This window comes from Barbatula barbatula (assembly GCF_947034865.1).
Source record: "Barbatula barbatula genome assembly, chromosome: 7".
Classification (NCBI taxonomy): Eukaryota; Metazoa; Chordata; class Actinopteri; order Cypriniformes; family Nemacheilidae; genus Barbatula; species Barbatula barbatula.
The window spans coordinates 9,244,024-9,270,960 of record NC_136770.1 but is presented as its reverse complement, the minus strand read 5'-3'; the positions used below and the strand labels follow the sequence as shown (position 1 = coordinate 9,270,960).

Genomic DNA, 26,937 nt, shown 5'->3' with positions numbered 1-26,937 from the left:
TTTAACAATTGGAGTGTCTATTCTCTTGGACAATAATGATGCCAGAAGAGGACACTTCCTGGATTATTCCCAAAACCTGCTTAAACATTTTGTGGATACCAGTTCTGAACTATATGGAGAAACTTTCCCAACGTACAACATCCACTCCATCAAACACATTGCTGATGATGTTTTGAACTTTAAGTGCTCCTTGAATGAGTTGTCCTGCTTTCCATTTAAGAACCACCTGCAGTCCATAAAAAAACTGGTGAGAAATAGCAGAAATCCAGTTGCTCAAGTCACAAAAAGACTGGCAGAAAAGGCAAACGCACAGGAACACATGAAGCAAAGGAGGCGCAAAATGTACACCATATTGACCAAGGCACCAAATCACTGCTTTATGTTACAGTCTGAACAATTTGGGTTTGTGAGGGAAAAACGGCAAAATGGAATGTTGGTGGTGGATGTTATTGATCCAGAGTACACAAGTCTGCTATTTGATCTACCGTGTGAGTCAAATCTGATTAACATCAAATATGTGGTGGACAGTGACCTCATCAGACCGAAGAGGAAACTTTTGAAGGCAAAGGCTTTGCATAGGAAGGCTGTGTGTTTACCACATGCACAGGGATTTGCCATATTCCCTCTCCTCCATGTCTTTAAGGGATAACTGAAGCTTGCTCCTGTTTATTTTTTATTTTTTTGGTTAACCTCCCTGGGTGAGAATATAAATGACGTCACTTCATATATCGACACATGTATGGACAATGTAAAAATAAAATAGTCATTTTGTATTTGATTTGTGGATTGCCATTTGTTTTTCTCTGAGTACAGATCATATAACACATTTTTTATTTGTCCCATACACAGGCCAATATGTCTTAAGGACTAAGGCGTGCGCCAAAACAAAAGAATTATGAAGACTATGTCCAAGGTAAGTACTATTTTCACTTTTCTATGTTGCTGCATGTTAAAATTTCAACGGATTTTATAACAACATGGCCAAGTTTTTTTAGACATGAGCTACTTGCTGCCATCACCCCCACCACCAGCACCACCAAAAAAACGCAAAGATAGTTGTTTATTTTTCTGTAAAACCATTTATTCATATGATTCATATGCTTTAAAATCTTCAGCTAGGCTATTGTAACCACCTCATTTATTATATTTCATAGGAGGAATGGTAACATATTCCATGACCTGTAACAGTCAATGTTCTGTGTTGTTTTTTCATCAGAAAGCTGTGACTGTTCCACTGGATGATTGTGCATTGGATAGGATTGCTTAAAAACGAAATTATGTTTTGGATGGAATCTATATTGTTTACGGCACATGTACATTATGTCATGCTTTTACAACATTTCTTTCATATTATAGTTTGTACTTTCCCGGTGCCACCCAACAAATACAGTACAGCCTCCAGAGCTGCCACAGGTACATGCAATATCATATTAAAAAGAAATGTCCACATGACTAATTTGGAATTAGATTGACTCAGATGACTCCACTGGATGACACCCACATGTCTTCACCAACAAGTAGGACATAGAATGTAGACCTTAGCATCTTCTAACAAAATGTAAAGTCAGTTTGACACCAGATGCTTTTCTTTACAGTGAAGTACTTGTATGCTGCACTCAACCAACTTTCAATCATTTATCAACTCATCCAATGTCAAGTGTAACATATATTTGGTGAGAAGTCACAGATAAGGTCTTACTGTTACTGTTTTACCTTTTATTTTTGGCAGTAGGCCTACACCTAAGATATACAGGTGGTGAAAAACATTGTTAGCAACATAAAATGATCTATGTATTTCCTATAAAAAGAAATTGATGTAATGCGACAGATTGTACAGGTACTCTTTGGGTACAATGTGTCATGAACGTGGATGAGGGGAACGTGGTGGAAGAACCCAAGTGCAGGCAGACACAGGGATGAAGGGATTAACAAAGACTTTAATATAAAAACACGGCAAAACAAACATCCACGATGGGAAAACACTAACTAAACTGGATACAAAAAACAGAAAACAAACTCATCCCACAAGGGGAGCAAAAATAAACAACTAGGAATTAAACAAAGAACTTGGAACCATACAAACACTACGACAAGACCAGACCAGACCAGACCAGAGAACTTGGAAACATGAACAGGGAACAGGTACAGCATACAAGTATAACGAACGAGCACAAGACAATAGACAAGAGGGCATTTTTTAGGGAGACTAACAAAGGAGATAACAATGGGCAGGTAAGACAAAAGGGCGGGAAACACTGACGAGACACGAGAAAGCACATGGCAAGTCAGAATCAAAACAAAGCCATGCCTTTCTCACACAAAACCTAAGGCTATGCCATGACTCCGCCGCAAGACCAAGAATAAACATGACATGATAGCGTAATCATGACACAATGACACTATGAAGCTGTAATTGTACTTTATTTGTTTTTCTTTTATAGGTACTCAACAAACACCACAGCCGCTTCTCTAAACAATTGTAAAACTAAACAAGTATTACAATTAATCAGTATTCATAAAGTCCTTACAAAGAACTCAACTAAACACCAGTGCAACACCCCTGACTCTTTCAGACTAGCCCAGCATTACATATGTTTTTCATATGTTGCTGCTGTAAACTAGTCTTTGTATGCAATAGTTTATAATTTTTTTTATAAATGTTGCTTTACCATTTTCTTTGCTGTGTTTACTGTTTGTTTCTTAGTGTTTGTGTGTGTGTGTTCACGTGGGTGACTCTTCATGGGATTTCTCCCTGCCTTCGTGACTCCCGACTATGTCCAAGGTAAGTACTATTTTCACTTTTCTATGTTGCTGCATGTCCTCCACTGGAAGGTCTCAGTAGCAAATGTAATGTGTCTTTTGGTCCCCCTTCCCTCAAGTATGAATGTGTTCTAAATTATCTGTTTTAAATGATAGATATAAAGTTTGTTCTTTTTTAGAACATTGAATTTCGTCTCTGGCTGAATTGTATACTTACCTGTGAAAAACTATTTTTCAGTGTGGGCCAGCAATCTGCTGGAATAAAGAGTTTTATAGGGTTAATGATGGAAAACCTGCAGCTCAATGGTCATTAACATTTAAGGTCGGTGCACCCTTGTACACTGAAGCATATATTTCTATCTGCCTGACATTGCACAGTTTTGACACCTGAGTAACAAATGTCAAAGTCGGCGGAAGAAATGTTAAAGACTGTACCAGAAGGATGCTGGACAGGTAAAGCCTTCAAAACATGCAACATTAATCAAACATTGTGGTGACCATACTCAATAATTATTCCATGTGTTCACAATAAAGTATTGTAATATTGTAAAAGTATTTCCCAAAAAAAATTGTCATGTTCGTATTTGTTACCAATTGTTAACCTTTTTTTTGAATGTTTTAGGGTTTTGCAAAACAGACTCATGTCCAATTTTAATATGAAGGGGGGTGGTACGCTGCAGAAGTCAGCTTTTGAGAAGACCACTCTGTTCTCGGTCATTGCAGGTATTGCGTGTGTTTGCATGTAAACATTGCTCAGAGAGCTTATGTCTCTTTTTTGGCTTAAAGGTGATGTATAGTATCGTTTTAATGATTTCATGTATTTTCTTTATGACATCAGTCTGTGTTGATATAAACATTTTCCAAATCAGTATATCTATCAGCTCTATATTACTGAGCCCTATTATCAAAGAAAAATAGAAAGACACTCCGTCACAAGTAATGTAATTAAAGTAAGACATGATGATGTCCAAAAAGCCTTTTATCATGCTTATTTTTTTCTGGGCAGGTGCCATGATGACCAACTTCCCAATGGCAACTGAATTCGAATTGAGGAATGCCATCGGGGAGCATTTTAAGCAAGCACCAGGGAGAGTGGGGGGGGGGGGGTTTAGAAAAAAATAACAATGAATCAGTTTACTATTGTAAGTTTTTCTTGTTATTTGTATTAATTTTGGTTGTCCTTTATTTTAAAAATATTCTAAAGAAGTTCAAATCTTAATGTATTTGATTTTGTTGTAACAAATATATTATTTCTTATGTGTTCCATTTTGTCTTTTTTACAATTGTTGGTTTTATTAAAAGCTTTAAATTTAATTTGTTTGTTTTCATTGCTATTTATGAGAAGAACATGTTATATTTAGTTAACAAAAAATATTTTGGGTATTGTTTTGTTATCTATTATGTAGGCATTCATAATCTGTCTATTTGATGATTATGTTATGAGGCATTCTGTTTTAGATTTTTTTCCAGTTGTCTCTGGGCTCTGTAAAGCTGAACAACACAGCTTCTGTATTATAGAGAAATATTAAATAATAACATGCATATTAAGAAGTGTATAAGAATAGTGTATACAAATAAATACATAAATATACATAAGCAGTTCAATTACGTCATGACAAATGAATGCATTACAAACATACGTATCTATATAATGCTCGGGTGGCATATCAACATATGATAACACAGACCAATAAAAAGCGGTAGCTCCAGTCCCAAATAACTAAAATGGGACAAAGAGTGTGATCGACTTCACGCAGCGCTGCGCAGACTGATCAAAGAATAACAGCAAAGTACCGCGAGAGTGATTTGAAAGCACCGCTTGCTCTTTCCGGTGTGATGACATCAAGTCTGTAACAAACTGCACCCCATGTACCCTTGTGGACTAAGGCCAGTGCCCTATCTGCACTTCCTGACGTCACCGAGTGTGGACTCGGTCCACAAGATCGGAGTGCGCTATTTGGGACAGGGCCTGGCTTTGCCATGGCTGCCAAACAGGAAGTCAGCATAAGGCAGAGGGACGGTACAGTCAATCCTCGGGAGAGAGCTTCTCCTGCTGGCGTCGCGTTACAGGAGGAAAATAAATTGCCTTGAAACACAATTGCTTGACTCATTTTCGCTTACACTCAACAGTTCAAGATAGTCAAACACAATAAATATATATACTTTTATTTTAAACATTGCACGTATGTAAAATGTGCTTGCTATTAAAATAATATTTTTCATACTGGCTGTGTATACCACTAAACTTGTTGAAATTATATAAGCAATTTAAACAAATTAATACGTAAGTATCCAGACAAACTACTGGACTGACTACAAATTGAACTAGCTTGAGCTAATCTGGAGCTATATACTGTGAATGCGTTGATGGTTTTACACCAATACTTTCATTGGGAACGATATGTAGATTTAACTATGATAAAAATGTAGTAGCGAATGTTGCGACAGTAAGGACTCACTTATGGCATTATCATATATGTCATATTTTGTGTTCAAAAGAATAATGATGTATTTCCCTGTGGCTCAGTGGTTAGAGTATTGCGCACAGCAATGCCAAGGGATTGCACATAGTCAAAAACAAATGTATAATATTTTTGGACAAAATCGTCTGCCAAATGCATGAATGTGAATGTATTTTGTTCTACTATGGGAGTCAAGCGAATCTGTTTGGTTATATGCATTCTTTTGGTTATGCATTCTTCCAAATATCTTTATCTGTGTTAAATCAGAACAAATACATTTGTACAGATTTGGAACATCTCGAAGGTGAGTAAATAATGACAGAATTGTCATTTTGGTCCTCTAATTCGGTAGGTGGCGTTGTCACAAAATTTTAGGGTACTAAAAAGGCGTCCTGGGACTGCGGTCCTGAAAATGCAGCCTCCGTTGGTTTGCTAGGGAACTGGTTGTTGCTGCGGCATCGTGTCTCTGGATGATGGCTGCGTCGAAGCCTATAGAACCTCAGTCATGCAGTGGACTTTCCCGATGGCAGTTGGCACTTATAGTAGGGACTCCAGTAGTCTTTGGCGTCGGAGCTGTGTACCTCTGGAGGCGAAGCCGCGGCAGAGACAGGCAAGCGAAAAGAAACGGAGAAAGGAAAACTCCCGAAGGCAGCGCTAGCCCTGTTCATGGTCAGCATGGCACGAGCAGTGTGGGACTGGAGAGCATGGTAATGCGCCACAATGTTAAGATGTATTCACTTTTTCTTAAGCCAACACATTACTTTATTTTGACCTGTTATTAATTCACGTAAATGTTAATTTTACATTGAAATCCACCGCATACTGCTTTCAAGGACAAGGGTACTAGCATGTGTAGCAATTTAGCTAATGGGTTTCAAAATTAAAGTGTTAAACCCTTTGTTGTCAAACATAAATGTCTGGTATTATTACTTCGATAACTCTACATAATGATCTTTTATTCAACCTTCTTGTAATTGTGCCCAATTGTTGAACATCAATTGATATATTTAAAAATCAAGCATATTTCCAAAGACATTCTAGTGTTGTGCAGTGCGAAGCAGCAGTCGGACTGGTTCATCCCAATATTTCTTGCGTTGACAGTGTCATTTCTATATAATGAGTGTATATCTACATTTAAATTCGTTCCATGCGTTAAAATTGCAATAACGCAAACCATATACTCTATTCTCTTTTCTGAGGACCAAGACTGAAATTCAGATTTTCATTCATTTTGAGAGATGGATTGAATGATGTCTATGTGGTGTAACCGTAAAAACTAAAAAATAATCTAGTTTAAAAAAGGTGAAATTCTCACTAAAACAACATATAAGTTAGCTTGGGATAATTGTACATTAGTTTTATTTAAAAGCAGAACACCATTGTTTTTAATAGAATAATTCATTTGGAGAACCATGTCAGTCAAGTTAAATTAATGAAATGTAGAGGTGATGTAACCACCATTCATGGAGCAATTTTGTATATGTCCTGCAAGAAGACCTTACAGGAAATGAGATCACAGAGTGGAACCCCTTGGTGGCGTTCAGGCCCGACTTTAATATTTTTTTTAAACAGAAGCGGTGGTGCATTGAACACCCCATTCTGATGACGCAAGAGTTGTGACTATGGCAGCTGAGAAGGCCGTTCTTTGTGTTATTTTTGAATAATTTTCGGAGCCTGGGGAAATCTGTATAAATACGTGTTTAATACTATAAAATTCTTACAACAAACTTCAAACTCTTCTAATATCTTCAATTGTTGCGTATCAGGGCTCTAGACTCATTTTCCCGATCAACTTTCTCAGTTGGTCAGACAAACATACAAATTGGTCGCTCCCTTTTTTATAGTAATCATAAAGACCTTGCATAGTGACCTCAGTTGGATGTATCGTTCTGTTAATTTGTCACTCTGTCTTTTAAAATAGTTGGCTATAGACCACTTCATATTTGCACTTTAACACTTGCGAGCCCGATAAATGCAAAGAAATGTTGTATTTATTTTTCAGTTTTACACTGTTCGCACAATTATTAGGCAAGTGATTATTTTGACCATATCATCAATTTATCTATAATTTCCAACTCCAAGCTGTATAAGTCAAGTCAAGTCAAATCAGCTTTATTTATATAGCGCTTTTTACAATTTTCATTGTTACAAAGCAGCTGTACAAGAAAACATTGACTAAGTAAAACATAAAAGGTTATGGAAGTCAAAACACAGGTCAAATATCAGACACACAATAAACGTTTTTGTACGTGTAAGAACGCGAGCTGCCTTTTTTGACCAGTTGGAGTTTTTGTAATAGGCCTGCAGGGCAGCCACCTAATAGTGCATTACAGTAATCTAGTCTTGATGTCATAAAGGCATGAATAAGCTTCTCTGCATCTGATGGTGACAGCATATGACGTAGTTTAGATATATTTTTAAGATGGAAAAACGAAATTTTTTAAGTGTTGGCGACCTGGTTCTCAATTGACAGAGTACTATCGAATATAAAGCCAAGATTCTTAGCTGAAGATGAAGGTTTTATGGAACATCCATCAACAGTTAAGCAGTATTCTTTGTTGTTACGTAGGGTTTTCGGTCCAGTAAGAAACACGTTTTGTCCGAGTTCAGTAATAAAAATTGCTACTCATCCACTTTTTTTATATCGACTTTGCTTTCCACTATTCGATGGTATTGCTGTGTTTCATGAGGCTTCGAGGAAATATAAAGTTGCGTATCATCAGCATAACAGTGAAAGCTTATTCCGTGTCGCTTTATTATATCTCCTAGAGGTAGCATGTATAATGTGAAGAGCATAGGCCCTAAGACTGAGCCCTGTGGTACACCGTACTATAAAATTAAATGCTTATTGGATTTAATGCATATAAGGTGATGTCTATTTGTATAACGAGGGAGGGTTTGGCCTAAGGAGATCAACATCCTAGATCAAGGTGTGCATAATTATTAGGCAGATTCTTCTCTTCAGGAAAAATGGGCCAAAAAAGAGATTTAACAGACCCTGAAAAGTCAAAAATTATAAAGTCTTTCAGAGGGATCCAGCACTCTTGAAATTTTGAAGATTTTGGGGCGTGATCACAGAACCATCAAACTTTTTGTTGCAAATAGTCAACAGGGTCGCAAGAAACGTGTCGCAAATTAACCGCCAAAGATTTGAGAAGAAACATGAAGCTACCAGGAACCCAATATCCTTGCGTGCTGCCATATTCCACCACTGCAACCTACCTGGAGTGTCAAGAATTACGAGGTGTTCAGTTCTCAGAGACATGGCCAAGGTAAGAGGCTGAAACCCTACCACCTCTGAATAAGACACATAAATTGAAACGTCAAGAATGGGCCAAGAAATATCTGAAGACAGATTTTTCAAAGGTTTTGTGGACTGATGAGATGAGTGACTCTTGACGGACCAGATGGATGGGGCCATGGTTGGAGTCAGACAGCAGCAAGGTGGAGGTTGGGTACTGGTATTGGCAGGTATTCTTAATGATGAGCTAGCTGGACCTTTTCGGGTTGAAAATGGACTCAAAATAAACTCTCAGACCTACTGCCAATTTTTAGAAGACACTTGTGGTACAGGAAAAAGTCTTCATCTTTCAAGAAGATTTAGATTTTTATGCAAGACAACGCTCCATCACATGCATCAAAGTAGGGCTGTGCAATATGGACGAAATAATCACATTGCGATTTTTATAAGGAATATTGCAATTGCGATTTTATTTGCGATTTTGGTAATTGTTTTACTTCAAGCATGTAACATTCTAAATGTACTCAGTGCACCAGAAGTGCATAACAAAACATTCCACAATGGAATAACATAGTATTAACAGTAAACAACTTTAAATAAATGTCTTTAAAACAGACAACATAAAATCAATTCTGGTTAACTAAATTCCAAAAATAAACTTTAAAATTGTATTTCACTGCAAACATTTCACAATGAAATAACATACGGTACAGTATTAACTGCTTGATAAACAAAACTAAAAAATTAGGTCATAAAAGAGACAACATAAAATAAATTAAGATGAACTAACCTAAACTCCTGTCATAGCAATAAATAAACTAACAGAACCAAAAAATCGATTGCTTTCTTACATTTTTTTGCGAGAAAAACCAGGATGTTCACCATTTCTGGTTTTAAGCATGAACGGTGACATGTCACCACATTACCCCAGTACTAAACACTCTCTCTGAAGGTGAGCTGGTGGCCGGAACACAAAGATACTTTTTTGCAATCCTGCTCATTCTTGGAAAATTTATCTGATGGAGTCTCCACCATTTCAGAGGATTTTCCTCACTGTCAATGGATGGAGAAAGCAGGTAGCTGTTTAGCTCAGATGCTATGGCTGCTTCAAGTTGCAGAGCTGCTGGCATAGCTTCTTCAAAACGAAATCAGCCTTCTCTTTGCTTGTGCAACTCGCAGATTCAGATGTATCCTTTGACATACAGAACAGGAAGAGAAGATTAAAAAGCCATATACAAGAGTTTTGATATTAAGAGATGACAGTTTCATCCAGTTTACATAAATGTACTTACCTGGTGTGAACTCACTTCCATATCAGACATGACCCTGGCCTTAATGTTTTGAAGTTTATCCTCATCAGTGTAGCTGGTTTTGAATCTTGGATCCAAAAATGTTGCTATATCCAGAATCTCTTGGGTAGTTTCTTGAAGTACAGGTTTCACATAGGAAACACTGATATAGTTTTCACCGGAAAGGGCATCCGTGAACTCCTGAAGTGAACTCAAAGCCTTACTTACAGATTCTAGAACATCTGTCTCTTTCCATTGTGGTACTAGGTGTCTTGTTTTACGGTCAGCTGAAAGGACCTGAGACAATGCCCTCTGTTGCTGTCTATCATTTGTTGCATTGACCCCCATCTTGTCGGGCATTATGTTACGAGGGCATGTTGGGGAAGCTGAAGTTCTTCCTGGGCTTCGGCTAACATCATCTTCTGCTAACTGTGGGAAAAATGTCCCACAATCTTTTTGCACAAGCCGTTAGCTCTGGAAATGCGAGGTTCATCCTTGATTGCATTTTCTAAAAAAAGGAAAAAAAACATGATGAAAACGTGTTGAATTGTAAGTATTTCATGCATTTAAATATAAAACTCAAGTATAACACTATACAATAAAAAGTGCATTTTGTTATTAATTAGTAAATGCATTAGCTAGAATGAACTAACAATTAACAATACTGATACAGAATTTATTATGTTAGTTCATAATAATTTAAGCATTTAATAATATATTGTTTAAATCAATCTGTCGCTGTTAACTTTATTTAATGAACCATATGGTAAAATACTACAGTAGTACAATTAGTAAAAAAAATTATACATTTGTATATTTAAAAAGCTTTGTACGGCACACTTTTTATTAAAAAACAAATTGTGCAAAGTATCCTAATATTTTTAATATGTAAAGTATAATAAATATACAATGTATAATAAAGTCTAACTTACCAATTGTCAAATGTAGTCTGTGTCCGAAGCACTGCAATCGTGTCCAGTTGTTCAAACTGACAGCCTTCACTATAGGGGTGGGCGATATGGACAAAATATTATATCTAGATATTTTTGGCGATTTTTACGATAACGATAATTAGACAATATCCATTAAAAATGTGTTTTTAAAAGTCTGAGTTACTTAATTACTGATGATAATAATGGGCACCATGTTGAATGAAAACAGTGCTTATTTATTTTCTTTAACATGTAAGTATTCAAGTAAAAACAATTCAAAGACATACAAAATACTAATTGAATTAGTGTACGAACATCGAACTCTGAGTAAACATTCAGTTGTACACCTCTGCTGTAATGTAAATTGTACAGCATACAAGCAAGATGAAATTCTAATATATGATAGAAGTTGGGGAGGGCAGTTGAGCTGAAATAATTTCGACTTGGCACTTTCCCTACCTACTGAATCGGCAGCATTTATTTTGCTTGGTGATTGTTTTAGCATTTGTTTAAACTTGGTGATAGCATTTGTAATGTCTTGGCACTGTTGCTTTTCTTATCGTAAGGCACATTTCCGCTAAACGACTCCGCTAAAGTTTGCTGCGTATGTTGTGCAGCAGGTACCTTAGCCGATGTCGGCTTTTCTCGGGCAGCGGAGTCTCTGAACTTTTCATACTCTTGGTATTCCTTACTATGGTTGGTCGTCGAGCTGCTTTTAACAGCAACATGTTTCCTACACACTTTGCAGAGTTCCGTCTTTTGCGCAACATCAGTTTTCTCAAAACCGAACCACTTCGATGCAAGTGAGTTTGAGCCACGTTTAGCAACTAAGTCATTTGAAGTAGATCGCGAGGCTCTGGGTGTCTGCATGTTGTCTCTTTCTGTCAAATGTTTAGCATAACCACATTCGTTAACCGGTGTTGAACATGCGTGCGGCCACGCGCTAACCTGTGAGAGAGATGACGACGTGTATGCATACAACAGCAATCACGTGACGCCCTGCTGCAGCCTCTGAATGTGTGGAGTTTGAATGCGTGTTTTGGAGTGTTTTTTCGGAGTAATTAAAATACTCGATAATGAGAATTTGCACATCGTTAACACAACAATCCCGATATTATCGCAGACGATATATATCGCCCACCCCTACTTCACTATATTTGATCCATTGTCTGTGGTGATACACTTGTTGCTCTTCAGCAAGTCCCCATGATGCTTAAGCATCTTTTAAACCTCGAGACAAATTTTTTCCAGTGTGATCTTCTGGAAAGTATGCTGTTTGCAAGCATCGACTCTTCATTTCAAAGTTGTCATTAATATAATGCACCGTTAAGCTCCTATACGGCTCTGTATCTGTGGTCTGTGGTCTGTGGTCGTGGCATAGTATTTTAAATGCTTAAGTTCGCATTCAACGCCTGCCTTACATTTCTCATATTTCAGGAATAACAACTTGTGTGGAATAAGTGCGCGAGGGCGTGGAATTCGCTTCATTCGCGCGTGGAATTCGCGCCACAAGCACTTCTATCGCATCTTGCTTGATTTGACGCCTCATTCGCGCTTTGTGTGACGCACAGTCACTCTTCACAATCCTCCTTTATAGCCCTCTTTGCAAAAAGCTGGAATTTTGCCACTGGCCTAATTTAGCTAGCTAATTTGTTTTAATTTAATAAACTCAAAAGTAACTCAAAAGTAACTCAGAACTAAATGATTATACCATTGTCATAAATAAACCTTAAACTATGTGGCACTATTCTACAAATAAACAAATCAACACACTATGTTGTTAAATTACTTTTAAATGACAAACAATGTTGCAGCCTCTGAACTAGGCTATGTAATTTTGGGGAAAGTGAGAGGTAGATTTTTTTATGAACAGAATCATCTCTGCAAGATCAGGTGTTAGCTTGTTTATGCTTTCATTAACAATGTGTGACACTGAGGCTAAATACCGTTCACTGTCAACGCTACTTGCACGTTGCTGAGAGGTTTTGTTTGCCATTTTGGCCAGAGAAGGGAACAACACCGTGTTAACCTCCCAGTATTGCAGTGGTTTGTCCTCACTGGCCATTGGGGCCTCTGGTCATTGGGGTATGTGTCTATTTGAGCAATAAAAACTACAGCAGATGGGGTCAGTGCTGCTGATTCTTGTTCATTTGCAATTTCATCAAATATATTGTCTAAACTGCTGCTGGCCTGGTCCCTGTGTGGTTTTCTGTTAGGTGGTTCTTGCTGGTTGTGATCTCCCTGCCATCAGTCAGCCTCTGCAGCTCAATCATTAGCATCTCCTTGGCATTTTTAGCAGTGTTGGGTGTTTGTGAAAAAAAACGCTTTATACCCAAAACATACAAAGGTCATCATCTTGCATGGAATTCTATTCAGGTTCACCTCGGAGTACACAGGCATGCACGTACGTATACGCATGTACAGAGACATTGATGTCAGATAGCACATCCACGTAGTGAAATACTGTTGAGTGGTATCTGTGCGTGGTATTGGCAATTTGTGTACGAATACGAGTAAGAGTATTTTCATACTGGTATCTGTATCTGTGCATCCCTAGTATCGGCAGCACACACGCTGTTCTGGATATGGCCTAATTATAAGATTGTTCTGAAAAGATGCTCGAAAAATTATATAGAATAATATAGTATTGAAATTGTGTAAAATTCAGTGCAATTTGCTATGCCTTCATTTTGCCCTGTGCACACGAGACATGACGCGCAACAAAGAAATACGTTTCTAAAATCAATTGTTGCGCATTGCTGTCCTGGCTGTGTGAACGAAAAAAATATAAAACATAGTCTTTCTAATGTGTCTCGACGTGTTTGGTGTGCACAGTGGGGTGTGATGAGACACTTATCCCACAAGACGAGACGCGACACAAGACTGGGTTCACGAGAACGAGACGAGACTTTGAAACAAATTAAATGTTTTTCATTTTAATAAATGATATTATGCACTGTGCGTATTATGCATTGTCACGTAAATGCAAAAAATAAACAAACACAAACAGTATAAATTTAAATAAACACAAATAACCCTGCACAAATATCAGTAACCATATCAGTTACTAAAAATTAGACGTCAATAAGGCGGCAGCCGGTGAAAGAATGCAGATACGCATCTCACCCGCCCGAGCAAACGAGCGACACCGAGGCCAGCCTGGGTAGCAAGGTTAATTGTGTGAGCGAAGCATTTTATGTGCGGCTCAAATCCTGCCTCGCGCACAGCCACATCCATGTTACGCGCATTATCTTTCACAATAGCGATGCCGTGGTCTGGCTTTGTAAGACCCCAGTCAGTGACAGCTGCTTGTAAAACTTCAGCGATGTTTACACCTGTGTGGGACTCGAAATGTTGGCGTGTCTGCCGTACAAAATGTACCATTTCCCAATTACTGTTAATTGTGTGGGCTGTTAGTGTAATATAGCTCTACGTACACCTAGACGTCCAACCGTCAGTAGTTAATGCAATGGTTTCTGCATCTTTTAGAGTCTGTACATCTTTTACCTTGCACTCTTTGTAGAGGGTCGGGACCACTGTGCGTGTGAAATGTGTGTGTGTGACGGGATCGCATACTTTTTGACCAACCGAATCTCATGAGATATCGTCTCACGAGATCTCGTCACACCCTTAGTGCACAGTGTTACAAATTATACAAAAATGATACAAATACTGGCTAATATTTGTCTTCAATAAGATTCCTGCTGTACATGATTGTTACGTGCATATTCAAGAAGCCTCAATAAAAGTTACAAGTCAAACTATGTAACTATTTGGTTTAAAATTAGACCATTTTGGTTTAAAATGTTTTAACCACTGAGCTACAGGAAAGCTAGTACTACCCGTGCTCTTAGGCAGGAGTGCTGAATGAAAATGGTTTAAAGATAAATTACAGGTCTCTTATAAGATTTTTAAGAACTGCCTGACTGAATACCAAAGGGCTGTGAAATTAGAAAATAAATTTTTCTGATATTATTTCCAGAGACTAATAATTCCAGAATACTTTTTTCTACTGTAAATTGCCACAATAACAGCCATCATGTTGCCACCACATCACTCACTCCTTCTGCTGACATATGTGAAGCATTCTTAAAAAAATTCTGCTTTGAAACAACAATATTGTTCTGAATATAAAACAATGTTTTATTTTCTCTTAAATAGAAAAGATTCTCGCTGATCAGCTTTGTGCTGCGTGCTCCAAAAGCTCTGCTGTGCTGGCAGCGGGAAGCGTTGTAAACACTCATGCCTACGAGCGAGGCGCTGCAGATGCGAGAGATGCGTGCGAATGTTTAAACCCGTTCTATCTAGCGCGTGTTTACATCGGAAAACTGTGGTTAAATTGTGCTGCAGGATAAAAAATCATGTTGACGAATGGCCAGACTGGTCAGTGCAGCTCTGCTCACGGTACGCACTAGGGCTTCAACGATTAGTCGACATTATCGATAACGGCTCAGAAGTGAGCGCTGTCTTCACCTTACAGAAGGCCTCCTCCGCATCGGGCGTCCACGCTACCATTTCTGGCTGCCCCTTCCTGGTCAGGTCTCTCAGGGGGGCAGCTAGAGAGGAGAAGTTAGGGATAAAACGGGGATAATACTCTGCCAACCCCAAAAATGATCGTACCTGGGTATTTGTCCTGGGTTTCGGCACAGCCCGTACTGCATCCACCTTCTTTTGTGGCTTAATCAAGCCCAGGTACCTCGCCTCCGAGAGTCCCAGGTGACATTTCTGGGGGTTGACGCTCAGTCCAGCCCTCTGTAACTTGGTTAGCACCCTCCCCTAGACGGTCCAGATGGTCTCCCCAATGCACGGAGTGGATCACCACGTCGTCCAGATAGGCTGCGCCGTATTACTGATGAGGCCGCAGCAGGATGTCCATCATACGCTGGAACGTGACTGGGGCTCTGTTTAACCCAAAGGTGAGTGTCCGATACTGCCAATGGCCACTAGGGGTGCTGAAGGCTGTCTTTGGTTTGGCGGACTTGGAGATTAGCACTTGCCGGTATCCTTGAGAGTGGCGATATATCGGGCCCTCCCCAAACAGTCCAGCAGCTCATCGAACTGAGGCAATGGGTACCTGTCGAACTCTTGAGACCTCGTTCAGGCGGCAGAAGGCATTGCAGAAACGGAGGTGCCATCTGGCTTCGGGACCAACACAATGGGGCTGGACCATGGGCTGCGGGATGGCTCGATTACCCCTAACTTGAGCATCTGTTGAACTTCCGTCTCGATAGCCTGCCGACGAGCCTTCAGGGACGCGAGACAATGACTCCTGGTGGTGTCCAGATCTCATGCTTTATTACCCTCATCTGCCCGGGGTTTTGGGAAAACACATCCTGGAACTGACTGACCAGGTGTTGTAGCTCCATTTTCTGGGTCGCAGACAGCAGGTGATCCATGTCCACGATGACCGGTCTATGATGGCGAGAGCCATCACTTCTTGAAGATGTTGATGTGAGATATCTGGTATCGATATATTTAATAAACTGGCCTTGAAAGTAATGGGGATATGAGAACCGAGCACTGTGGCTATAGAAGACAGAAAACTGGCTATGCTTGCACCTGCTCCCCAAGAAAATCATGGCTGGTTTTTCTAAATCCTGTTTGTAAGACAGCTATGCACCCAATCACATTGAGAAATCCTAAAAGGTATTTGAATTATTAGCTTTCTTCCTGAGGTAACAGCAAGACCACATTTATTTGATCAGCCTTATTCAGAAAGACGTTCACCATTCCCCTGAAACTCCTCTTTGATGGCTCTCACAGGTTTGTGTCCAGGAAACTTGACGACAATTTTTAAAAAGTGCTTGAGAGCGATGCACACTTTTCTTTCTGCTCTCCATACAGTTGCCTTGCTAACGTGTTCTGCATCCCCGGTGTTCTAAAGAAAGCTTCCATTAGCAAAGAAATGTAAAGCCATAAAAAGAATCTGCTCCGATGTAAGAGCGCGGCCACCACAAGTGAGGTTTGTGATGTAAGGATGAAGCAGATTGTGGATATATTTAATGGACTGTAAAGTAAAATGGTATCGCTCAAATAAAAAATCCTCCGGATGTAAAACATCCAAACAGGGCTTCACCATTCTCTCCAGACGTAAATTGATCTCTCTCCGAATAATGCAGCTTCCTCATCTACGGGTTCCTGAATAAACGGACATGCCATTTTAATGTCTGTGTTACGAACTTGTGCGTGATTAAGGAAAACGATTGAAAAAACAAACGGCATAGGCCGTTTGCCTGTTTCTCTGCAGCAGCTAAAATATATTGTGCACAGTTTTGATAATGCAGTTATTCAGTTCCTCCTCAAAAAAACGGCTATGTCCTTTTAAAATCAGTACTTTTCGCCCCATTTCGAAGCTACCATTTATATCTAAGGCAATGGAAAAATCTTTACTACTCCTCTGTAGTACTAATGCTGTCATGATCCCTTTATTGCGCAGCTTCTGTAGATGAACTTTCTGCCAGATCCGACACTGTGGAGTATGCATCATCTTGTTTGTCTGTGTCAAGGAATCTCAGGTATTGGAATTTATATAAGAAGCAAAAAAGGTGTATTTGAGCATCCATAAGGCCAATACATTTTGGCTGGTGTGTCAGTTGAAGCAAATATTGTCTTTTATTGGCAGTGTGTGCCAGAATTGAATGTAAAAATCACACAAAACGGGATTTCTATTGTAAATGTGTCACCTTATTCACCTCTTCTGAGTTTGTAGGTCTGAATTATAATGCAATTGCCCTTTTGTGTCTGTCCATCCAGAGCCCTCTTGACCAAGCACAGTCTGCTAAGAATAAGGGCAACAAGTATTTCAAGGCTGGCAAATACGAGCAGGCTATCCAGTGCTACACAGATGCCGTCAGCCTATGTCCCAAAGAACATAAGGCAGATCTGTCTACCTTCTACCAAAACAGAGCTGCAGCCTATGAACAACAGGTTGGTCTTCCTTACTTAATTCATAATATCACATTCAAAAGTTGCCTATAAAAACCGTTGGTTACACAAAGTCATCATTAACATCTTGCTTATGAACATGCATATTGGTTGTAAGCTAGTATCTATAAAGCACATATGAATGCCTTATTCTGCATTACCCTTTTTTACATCCCTTAATCATATCACATAGTTAAACCTAAAAACGTATAACTATTAACTATGACTTTTTCATCAATAAACTCCTAGTTAAAGTTTATGAGTGAGAATTGGTCCATATTCTAAAGTCTGACCAAACTTTTTATTTGTTTGTTTTAGATGAAATGGACTGAGGTCATACAGGACTGCTCTCAGGCAGTGGAGCTGAATCCTCGCTATGTTAAAGCACTTTTTAGGCGTGCCAAAGCACTTGAAAAACTGGATAATAAGAAAGAGAGCCTCGAAGGTTAAAGTTATTGCTGAATTGTGTTGTTCTTATCTGCTTGGACTTAAAGGAATAGTTCACCCAAAAATGAAAATTCTGTCCCAAAGCTGTATACATTTCTTTGTTCCGTTCAACACAAAGAAATATATTTGGAAGAATATTAGCAATTTTATTATGAAATATGATATTTTTTGAAGAATTTGAGAAAACAAAGTTCTGTGGCACCTTTGACTACCATTTAATTTCTCCTACTATGGCAGTCAATGATGTCCCGGAAGTGAAAATTGCTAACATTATTCTGATGAACACAGATAAAGATATTTGGAAGAAAGTTATTTATTCAGGCATGAAATTGCATGAGGGTGAGTAAATGATGACAGGATTTTCATTTTTGGGTGCACTACTGCACTTTAAACTCATTATTTTTTTTTTACATTTTTACAATTTCTTATTTACAATTTTATTTTGGATTATACTAAAAGTCCTATAAAAGCCTTTGTACTTAATATATATAAAAAACGAACATTCTTAACATGTGAAGTTGAACACATTCAGTGCATCTGGAAAGTATTCACAGCGCTTCACTTTTTCCACATTTTGTCATGTTACAACCTTATTCCAAAATGGATTCAATTCATTATTTTCCTTAAAATCCTACAAACAATACCCCATAATGTCAACGTGAAAGAAGTTTGTTTGAAATCCAAATTTATCAAAAATAAAAAACAAAAAAAGCACATGTACATAAGTATTCACAGCCTTTGCTCAATACTTTGTTGAAGCACCTTTGACACCAATTACAGCCTCAAGTCTTTTTGAGTATAACCGTATTTTTGGGCAGTTTCTCCCATTCGTCTTCGCAAGATCTCTCAAGCTCCATCAGGTTGGATGGGGAGCATCAGTGCGCAGCCATTTTCAGATCTCTTCAGAGATGTTCAATCGTGTTCAAGTCTGGGCTCTGGCCAGGTCACTAAAGGACATTCACAGAGTTGTCCTGTAGCCACTCCTTTGTTATCTTGGCTGTGCGCTTATGGTCATTTTCCTGTTGGAAGATGAACCTTCACCCCAGTCTGAGGTCCAGAGCGCGCTGGAGCAAGTTTTCATCGAGGATGTCTCTGTACATTGCTGAATTCATCTTTCCCTCAATCCTGACTAGTCTCCCAGTTCCTGCAGCTGAAAAACATCCCCACAGCATGATGATGCCACCACCATGCTTCACTGTAGGGATGGTATTGGCCAGGTGATGAGCGGTGCCTGGTTTCCTCCAGACATGACGCTTGCCATTCAGGCCAAAGCGTTCAATCTTTGTGTGACCGGCGAAGTAACAACATGTACACTAGAGTGCAATAAACCACCCCGTAGGGCAACCTTTATTGAATGTCTCAGTGGAGACCAGAGGAAAAAGGAGGTAGGCGTCAACTTCCAGTGGCGACAGTAAGAGGTGATTTGTCTCACTCGCTGTAGCCGCTTCCGAAGGGCCGTGAGACGTCCTAGTCGTGCACTTCCGGGTTCGTGCGAGAGCGGTCCTTCCGGCCACGTACTTCCGGGTTTGAGCGGGAGCGATCGTGCCGGTCGTTACTCGTCTGTCCCTGTTGACATAAGAGAGTGTATCTTAGTACCTTCGTGTCTGGGGAGACGCTGCTAACCTTCTGTCTTGTAACAGCGGCTTTTATAGCCGCTGAGAAGTCGCTTCCCACGGTAACGATCGGCAGCTATGCCGTTCTGATTTCCTCCGTCTCCATGGCGACGCTGATTGCGCAAGAGGTGACTCGTCACACTCCCCCCCCCCCTAAGTGTCGCCTTATTGTGGTGGGACGTCCTGTGGGGAAACGAGGAAAAGTGTTGGGAGGGAGGGGGGGTGTTACCTGACCGAGATGTCCATCCTGACCACAACCTCGACAGACCGTCTGCATTGCCTTAGGAGGTTCCGGCCCGATGTATCACAGTAAAGTGGTAGTCCTGGAGTGCTAGAAACCATCTTGTGACCCTGGCGTTGGTATCTTTGGCTTTAGCCATCCATTGTAGAGGTGCGTGATCGGTCACCAGGGAGAAACTCCGCCCCAGGAGATAACGGAGCTCCAGGATTGCCCACTTTATTGCCAGGGCCTCCCTTTCCACCTGCTTTCTGCTTTCCGCTGGGGTGAGCTTGCGGCTAATATACACCACGGGATGTTCTGCTCCGTCCTTCGTCTGTGACAGTGTCTGACGCGTCTGTCTGGAGGGTGAAGGGGCAGCCAAAGTCAGGGGCACGTAGTACTGGGGTAGATGCCAGAGTCTCCTTCAGCACCTGGAACGCCTGCTCCGTCTCGGGGGTCCACTTTACGTTGTCCGGCTGCCCCTTTTTGGTCAGGTCGGTCAGGGGACTGGCTATAGAAGAGAACTTGGGGATAAAGCACCGATAATATCCCGCTAGCCCCAGGAAAGCCCGTACCTGGGTTTTGTTGCGGGGTCGGGGGGCATTCCGCACGGCTTCCACCTTCCTTGCTTGCGGCTGGATAAGGCCTCCTCCAAACCTGTATCCCAGGTACTGGGCTTCGGCGAGTCCGAGATGGCACTTTTTGGGATTCGCCGTTAAGCCGGCCTTCCTGAGATCCATCAGCACTCTCCGCAACCTATCCAGGTGGGTGTCCCAAGTCCCCGAATGGATTACCAAATCATCAATATAGGCTGCAGCGTAAGCTTGATGGGGCCGCAGTAGAATGTCCATCATGCGCTGAAAAGTGGCAGGTGCCCCATGTAGTCCGAATGGCAGCACTGTATATTGCCAATGCCCTGAGGGGGTACTGAATGCGGTTTTCTCGCGGGATTCCGGAGAGAGAGGCACCTGCCAGTATCCTTTTGTGAGATCGAGCGTTGTGATAAACCGAGCCTTTCCTAGCCGGTCCAGGAGCTCGTCCACTCGGGGCATTGGGTACCCATCGAAGGCCGACACTTCATTGACCCGACGAAAGTCGTTACAGAAGCGGAGAGTGCCGTCTGGTTTAGGGACCATTACGATGGGACTGGACCATGGGCTGCGGGAGGGCTTTATCACTCCAAGCTGTTTCATCCGACTGATTTCCTCTTCTATAGCCAGCCGACGAGCCTCTTGTACCCGGTAGGGCCGCTGCCTAACAACGACTCCAGGTGGCGTTCGGATCTCATGTTGTGTTATCCGAGTCTGCCCGGGTTTTTCTGAGAAGACATCCCGGAACTGACTGACCAGGGACTGGAGATCTTTTTTCTGGACTGGGGACAGCTGTTCCCCCATTTGGACCACTGGAGATTCAGCTGCGGCGAATGCCGCCATCTGGGTCGGGGAGGTGATCCACGTTTTCAAGAGGTTGATGTGGTGCAGCTGTTCCTCCCGTCGACGTCCCGGCTGGCGGATGCGATAGTTGACTGGCCCCACCTTCTCCAGTACTGTGTAAGGTCCTTTCCATGATGCTAGGAACTTTGACGTTGTTGTGGGGATCAGGACCAACACTCGGTCGCCGGGCTGGAACTCTCTAGGCTGGGTAGGGCGGTCATACCATCGTTGCTGGGCGCGCTGGGCCTCTATGAGGTGTTCCTTCACCAGGGGCATCACTCGATCTATTCTGGTCCGCATTTGCTTGACGTGCTCTATCACGCTGCGGTATGGTGCTGGCTGTTGTTCCCAGGCATCCCGGGCGACATCCAGGAGCCCGCGGGGTTGCCGGCCGAAGAGAAGCTCGAAAGGTGTAAAACCTGTAGTTGCCTGGGGCACTTCCCGAACTCCAAAGAGCACATATGGTAGCAGGAGGTCCCAGTCGCGCCCATCCTCTGCCACCACTCTACGAAGCATTCTCTTCAAGGTCTGATTGAAGTGTTCCACCAGTCCGTCCGTCTGGGGGTGGTACACAGATGTCCTGAGCTGTTTTACCTTGAGTAGGTGGCAGAGGTCCGCCATCAGCCGAGACATGAATGGGGTTCCCTGCTCAGTCAGGACTTCCGTGGGAATGTCCACTTGGCTGAACATCAGGAAAAGCTCTTTGGCGATAGCCTTAGCCGTGGCCTTCCGTAGGGGTATGGCTTCTGGGTATCGGGTGGCGTAATCGACGACAACCAAGATGTACTCGTGTCCCCGGGCAGACTTTGGCAGCGGTCCTACCAGGTCCATCCCTATGCGCTCGAAGGGCACCTCAATCACTGGAAGTGCAATGAGTGGGCTGGGGGGAGGACGCTGGGGTGATTTCTGTTGGCAGGTAGGGCAGCTCTGACAGAATCTCTTTACCTCCGCCTCGAGACCGGGCCAGTGAAAACGGTCACGGATGCGTTGAATCGTATTAGCGGCTGCCAGATGTCCCGCCATGGGGTGGGTATGTGCCAATTCAAGAACCGCCTCAGTCTTGGTCTTGGGGACAACCAGCAGGAGTTTCTCCTCCCCCCGCCTTAATGCGGCACAGGACAACAAACCCTGCTTGACAACAAAATATGGGAGGGGGTGCGGGGCAGGCTGTCGCTCCTCTCCTTCTACCACTCTAACCTGGCCCCAGCAATTTTTCAGCCGAGCATCCTCCCGTTGCTCCCGCCCGAACGAGCCACCTCTGGACACCTGCTGGAAGAGGTCGAAGAAAATGTTAGGGTTCTGGGACTCACCCTCCTGTTCACTTTCTGTAGCCATCAGGGCGGGCCGTGGTCTTTGTCCTCTCTGGTGTCGATACTTCCGAGGTTGACGCCCGTGGCTGGCCCCCCGTACTGCATTGGCCAAAAGCTGGTCAAACACGGACCAATCTCGACCAAGCAACATAGGCACGGGTAGATCATCCACAATCCCGATCTCCAGCATCCACGACCCCGGACCGGGGTGGCGCTATCGCTCTCTCTCCTGCCTCCCGGGCTGCCGTTGCTTCTGCCAACTCCACCGCCTCTATAACTTCGCGGATGGTGCTGGGGCCCCGCATGCTGACCGACGTCCTATACCGTCGGGGTAGGGAACGAAGCAAACGGTCGACTAACACTCGTTCGGCTACCTGGAGTGCCGAGGGTTCCCCGGTTAGCATCCAGAGATGTCCCAGCCGTGTTAGTTGGGCAGCCTGGGCTCTTACCGGTATCTGTTCGTCGTAGGTCCACTGGTGAAACTGTTGGGCAGCGCTGAATGGGGACAGCCCTATCCGGGCGAGGATCTCCTGCTTCAGGGTCTCATAATCCTCGCTGGCCGGGGGTTGTAGGGCGAAGTAGGCCCGCTGGGCTTCGCCGGTCAGGAGTGGTGCCAATATCCTAGCCCACTCGGCTTTGTCCCACATCTCCCGGGTGGCCACGACCTCAAAAGTGTGGAGGTATGCCTCGATGTCGTCCTGTGCTGTGAGTTTAGTCGGTAGCTGATGAGCGGTGGTTCTCGCATCCGGCAACGGCACCCGGGCAGCCGCGGCATCTCTCATCATCCCTAGGGCTTGGTCGGTGCTCTGCTGACGCACGGCTAGTTGTTCCGAGAATCGTTGCTGGCGCGTCACCACCTCAGCCAGTCGATGGATGATTTCCTCCATTGTAGAGAGAGAGAGAGCAGATATGCGTCCTGAAAAACAGAAGATTTGAGCTCTTATTGTCTCGGTACGTGTCGTAGCTTCGTCGTACGTGCCCCCATTCTCCACCAGTTGTGACCGGCGAAGTAACAACATGTACACTAGAGTGCAATAAACCACCCCGTAGGGCAACCTTTATTGAATGTCTCAGTGGAGACCAGAGGAAAAAGGAGGTAGTCGTCAACTTCCAGTGGCGACAGGTAGAGGTGACTTGTCTCACTCGCTTTAGCCGCTTCCGAAGGGCCGTGAGACGTCGTAGTCGTGCACTTCCGGGTTCGTGCGAGAGCGGTCCTTCCGGCCACGTACTTCCGGGTTTGAGCGTGAGCGATCGTGCCGGTCGTTACTCGTCTGTCCCTGTTGACATAAGAGAGTGTATCTTAGTACCTTCGTTTCTGGGGAGACGCTGCTCACCTTCTGTCTTGTCACAGCGGCTTTTATAGCCGCTGAGAAGTCGCTTCCCACGGTAACGATCGGCAGCTGTGCCGTTCTGATTTCCTCGGTCTCCATGGCGATGCTGATTGCGCAAGAGGTGACTCGTCACACTTTGTTTCATCAGACCAGAGAATTTTGTTTCTCAGGGTCTGAGTCCCCTTCAGGTGCCTTTTGGCAAACTCCAGGCAGGCTGTCATGTGCCTTTTACTGAGGAGTGGCTTCCAGCTGGCACCTGATTGGTTGAGTGCTGCAGAGATGGTTGTTCTTCTGGAAGGTTCCCCTCTCTACACAGAGACATGCTGGAATTCTGTCAGAGTGACCATTGGGTTCTTGGTCACCTCCCTGACTAAGGCCCTTCTCCCCCGATCGCTCAGTTTGGCCGGGTGGCCAGCCCTAGGAAGATTCCTTATGGTTCCAAACTTCCATTTACGGATGATTGAGGCCACTGTGCTCATTGGGACCTTAATGCTACAGACATTTGTCTGAGATCTGTGCCTCAATACAATCCTGTCTAGGAGGTCTACAAGACAATTCCTTGGACTTCATGGCTTGGTTTGTGCTCTGACATGCACCTTTAACTGTGTTCCTTTCCAAATAATTTCCAATCAACTGAATTTTCCACAGGTGGACTCCAATCAAGGTGTAGAAACATCTCAACGAAGATCAGCGAAACAAGATGCACCTCAGCCTAATTTTGCGTGTCATGGCAAAGGCTTTTAATACTTATGTACATGTGCTTTTTTCGAGTAAAATAATTACTTGAATCCATTTTGGAATAAGGCTGTAACTTGACAAAATGTGGAAAAAGTGAAGCGCTGTGAATACTTTCCGGATGCACTGTACAGCATATTGAACTATGACTCTGGCTGTTATCAAATTGTTCTTATTGCCATGTTAAGCTAAGTTGGCCTGGTTATACTGCTTTTAGTCAAACGTAATATGCTTTTTATAGATGTGACTGCAGTGTGCATTTTGGAAGCTTTCCAGAACCAGCAGAGCATGCTTCTGGCAGATAAGGTGTTAAAACAGCTGGGAAAAGAGAAGGCAAAAGAGAAATACAAGGTGAGAACTAGGCAGCTCTCTAGCTTTTGTAGGAACTGATTTAAATGCAACATGCAATAGTATCTTTCACTTTATTGTTCTCTTGGGATGCCACAATTCTCAATATAAAATTGAACCGTTCTGTACGACCTCCACCATTTAATATGCGTATGTCAATTGCAGTTTTCAGGTCTGTTTTATTACGGACTAGGTCTGTCTGTATGTTTGCGCACTGAGAAAAATAAATGCCTCCCTATGAGTAAATATCTAATAACAATGCGCAAAAGTTAGGGACGCTTGTGATGCTGGCGACAGATTTCACATGAGTCTAATGGTGAAGCGATGCTGCAGCATGAGAAGCAATTTGCGGTTTAAATGCTGATTAACAGATGTCAGCTGGCCATCGGAAGCACCGGAACCTAGTGGTTTTTATAGTACGCCCATTGTACCAAAGTAATAATGCCCAGATTTGGCAAATCAAGAATGTATTTCATCTGCTTTAAACTGCATACGAAAGCAGCATGTTCGCGTTGCTCACCCAGAGAGAGTGTCTACAGCGTCTAAAGGTCCTTTTAATGAAAGTCCATTCTGCTCTGCGGCCTTTCGGGCAGCTATTTGCGTCATAGCAAGATAACAGGCAGATATTTCCGATCAGTAATTAAACCTGACAATGAACGAGACCCTAACTAGTTTAAATTGTCATATTTTTCAAGCGGCCACATTGTGCGTTGCATTTCTCCCCATTCATTGTAATAGCAGTGGCGTATCATGTTAATTATTATCTTTGGCCTTGCCCATTGAGCGTTTGCAGTGTTAAATTTGCACTGCACGTCTGTCTGTTGACTACAATTAGAGCCATTGGAACTTTGCATTATGTTATTTTAAATACACTGATGAGCTAAACCTTTTCAAGAAGCTTATTTTACTGGCATGTTGATGAATGGTAAAGAAATATCTTTTGTGAGATGCAAGTGTAAATCTTTAATATATGTTTATTTATATTATTCAATACACCAGGACTTGTACAAGTAGATTTTTTTCTTATAATTTGACTTGTTATTCTCTAAGTCAAGTAAAATAAGGAGAACTGCAAAAAAAAGTTGACTCCCTGCTTGCTTGCTTTTTTCTTAGAATCGGGAGCCTCTTATGCCATCTCCTCAGTTCATCAAGTCCTATTTTAGCTCATTTACTGATGATATAATCTCACAGCCCTATCAGAAGGGGGAGAAGAAGGATGAGGATAAAGACAAAGAGGGTGAAGCTGCAGAGGTCACAGAAAGGTGACAAGACATAAATATTGTGCTCATAAATTTGGAATCATTGTCCAATATAAAAATCCAGATTTAGCTCATGTCCTAGTTTGTAGTAGAAATTTTGTATGACAACATTGAATACAGAACCAAAGACCAACAATGATAAACATTGTTCCATATTAATACATTTGGATGAATTGGATCAAGATGATATCCTACCTAAACAATGGAAATGACTAAATTACTATTTAAGCTATTGTTTTCTCAGCTCGGGTTACCTAAAGGCTAAACAGTATATGGATGAGGAGAACTATGATAAGATCATCAGTGAGTGCACAAAAGAGGTAGAGTCTGGAGGCAGGTACACAGCTGAAGCTCTTCTGTTAAGAGCCACCTTCTACCTGCTGATTGGCAATGCTTCTGCTGCGCAGCCTGACCTTGACCGTGTCATCAACATGGATGATGCCAGTGTCAAGGTAACTGAACTACTGTCAATGAAATGTATATGAGCTGTTAACCATGTTTCTATGGTAGTTTGCTACTCATTTTGTGTGGTCTACTCCTCATTTTGTGTAGTTTACCTCCTACCTACATCTAAAGTTAGTTTTTACTGTTTAAACTGATGCAGTCATTCCAGAAATAAATAAGCAAGTTGCT

The 26,937-nt window shown here is 42.2% G+C and overlaps 1 protein-coding gene across 2 annotated transcripts in view; it reads left to right on the top strand.

Moving 5' to 3' along the window:
• The first annotated feature begins 5,595 nt into the window (after positions 1–5,595).
• Positions 5,596–26,937, top strand: part of tomm70a (translocase of outer mitochondrial membrane 70 homolog A) — a 29,828-nt gene continuing 8,486 nt past the window's right edge. The window contains exons 1-6 of one of the 2 annotated variants that reach the window (XM_079460313.1): positions 5,596–5,929; positions 17,438–17,611; positions 17,927–18,053; positions 24,939–25,048; positions 26,159–26,307; positions 26,549–26,756. In XM_079460313.1, the coding sequence (XP_079316439.1) occupies positions 5,693–5,929; positions 17,438–17,611; positions 17,927–18,053; positions 24,939–25,048; positions 26,159–26,307; positions 26,549–26,756 (1,005 nt within the window). In that variant the 5' untranslated portion in view covers positions 5,596–5,692. The remainder of the gene's footprint in view (positions 5,930–17,437; positions 17,612–17,926; positions 18,054–24,938; positions 25,049–26,158; positions 26,308–26,548; positions 26,757–26,937) is intronic. The other variant, XR_013786902.1, reaches the window with a different exon arrangement.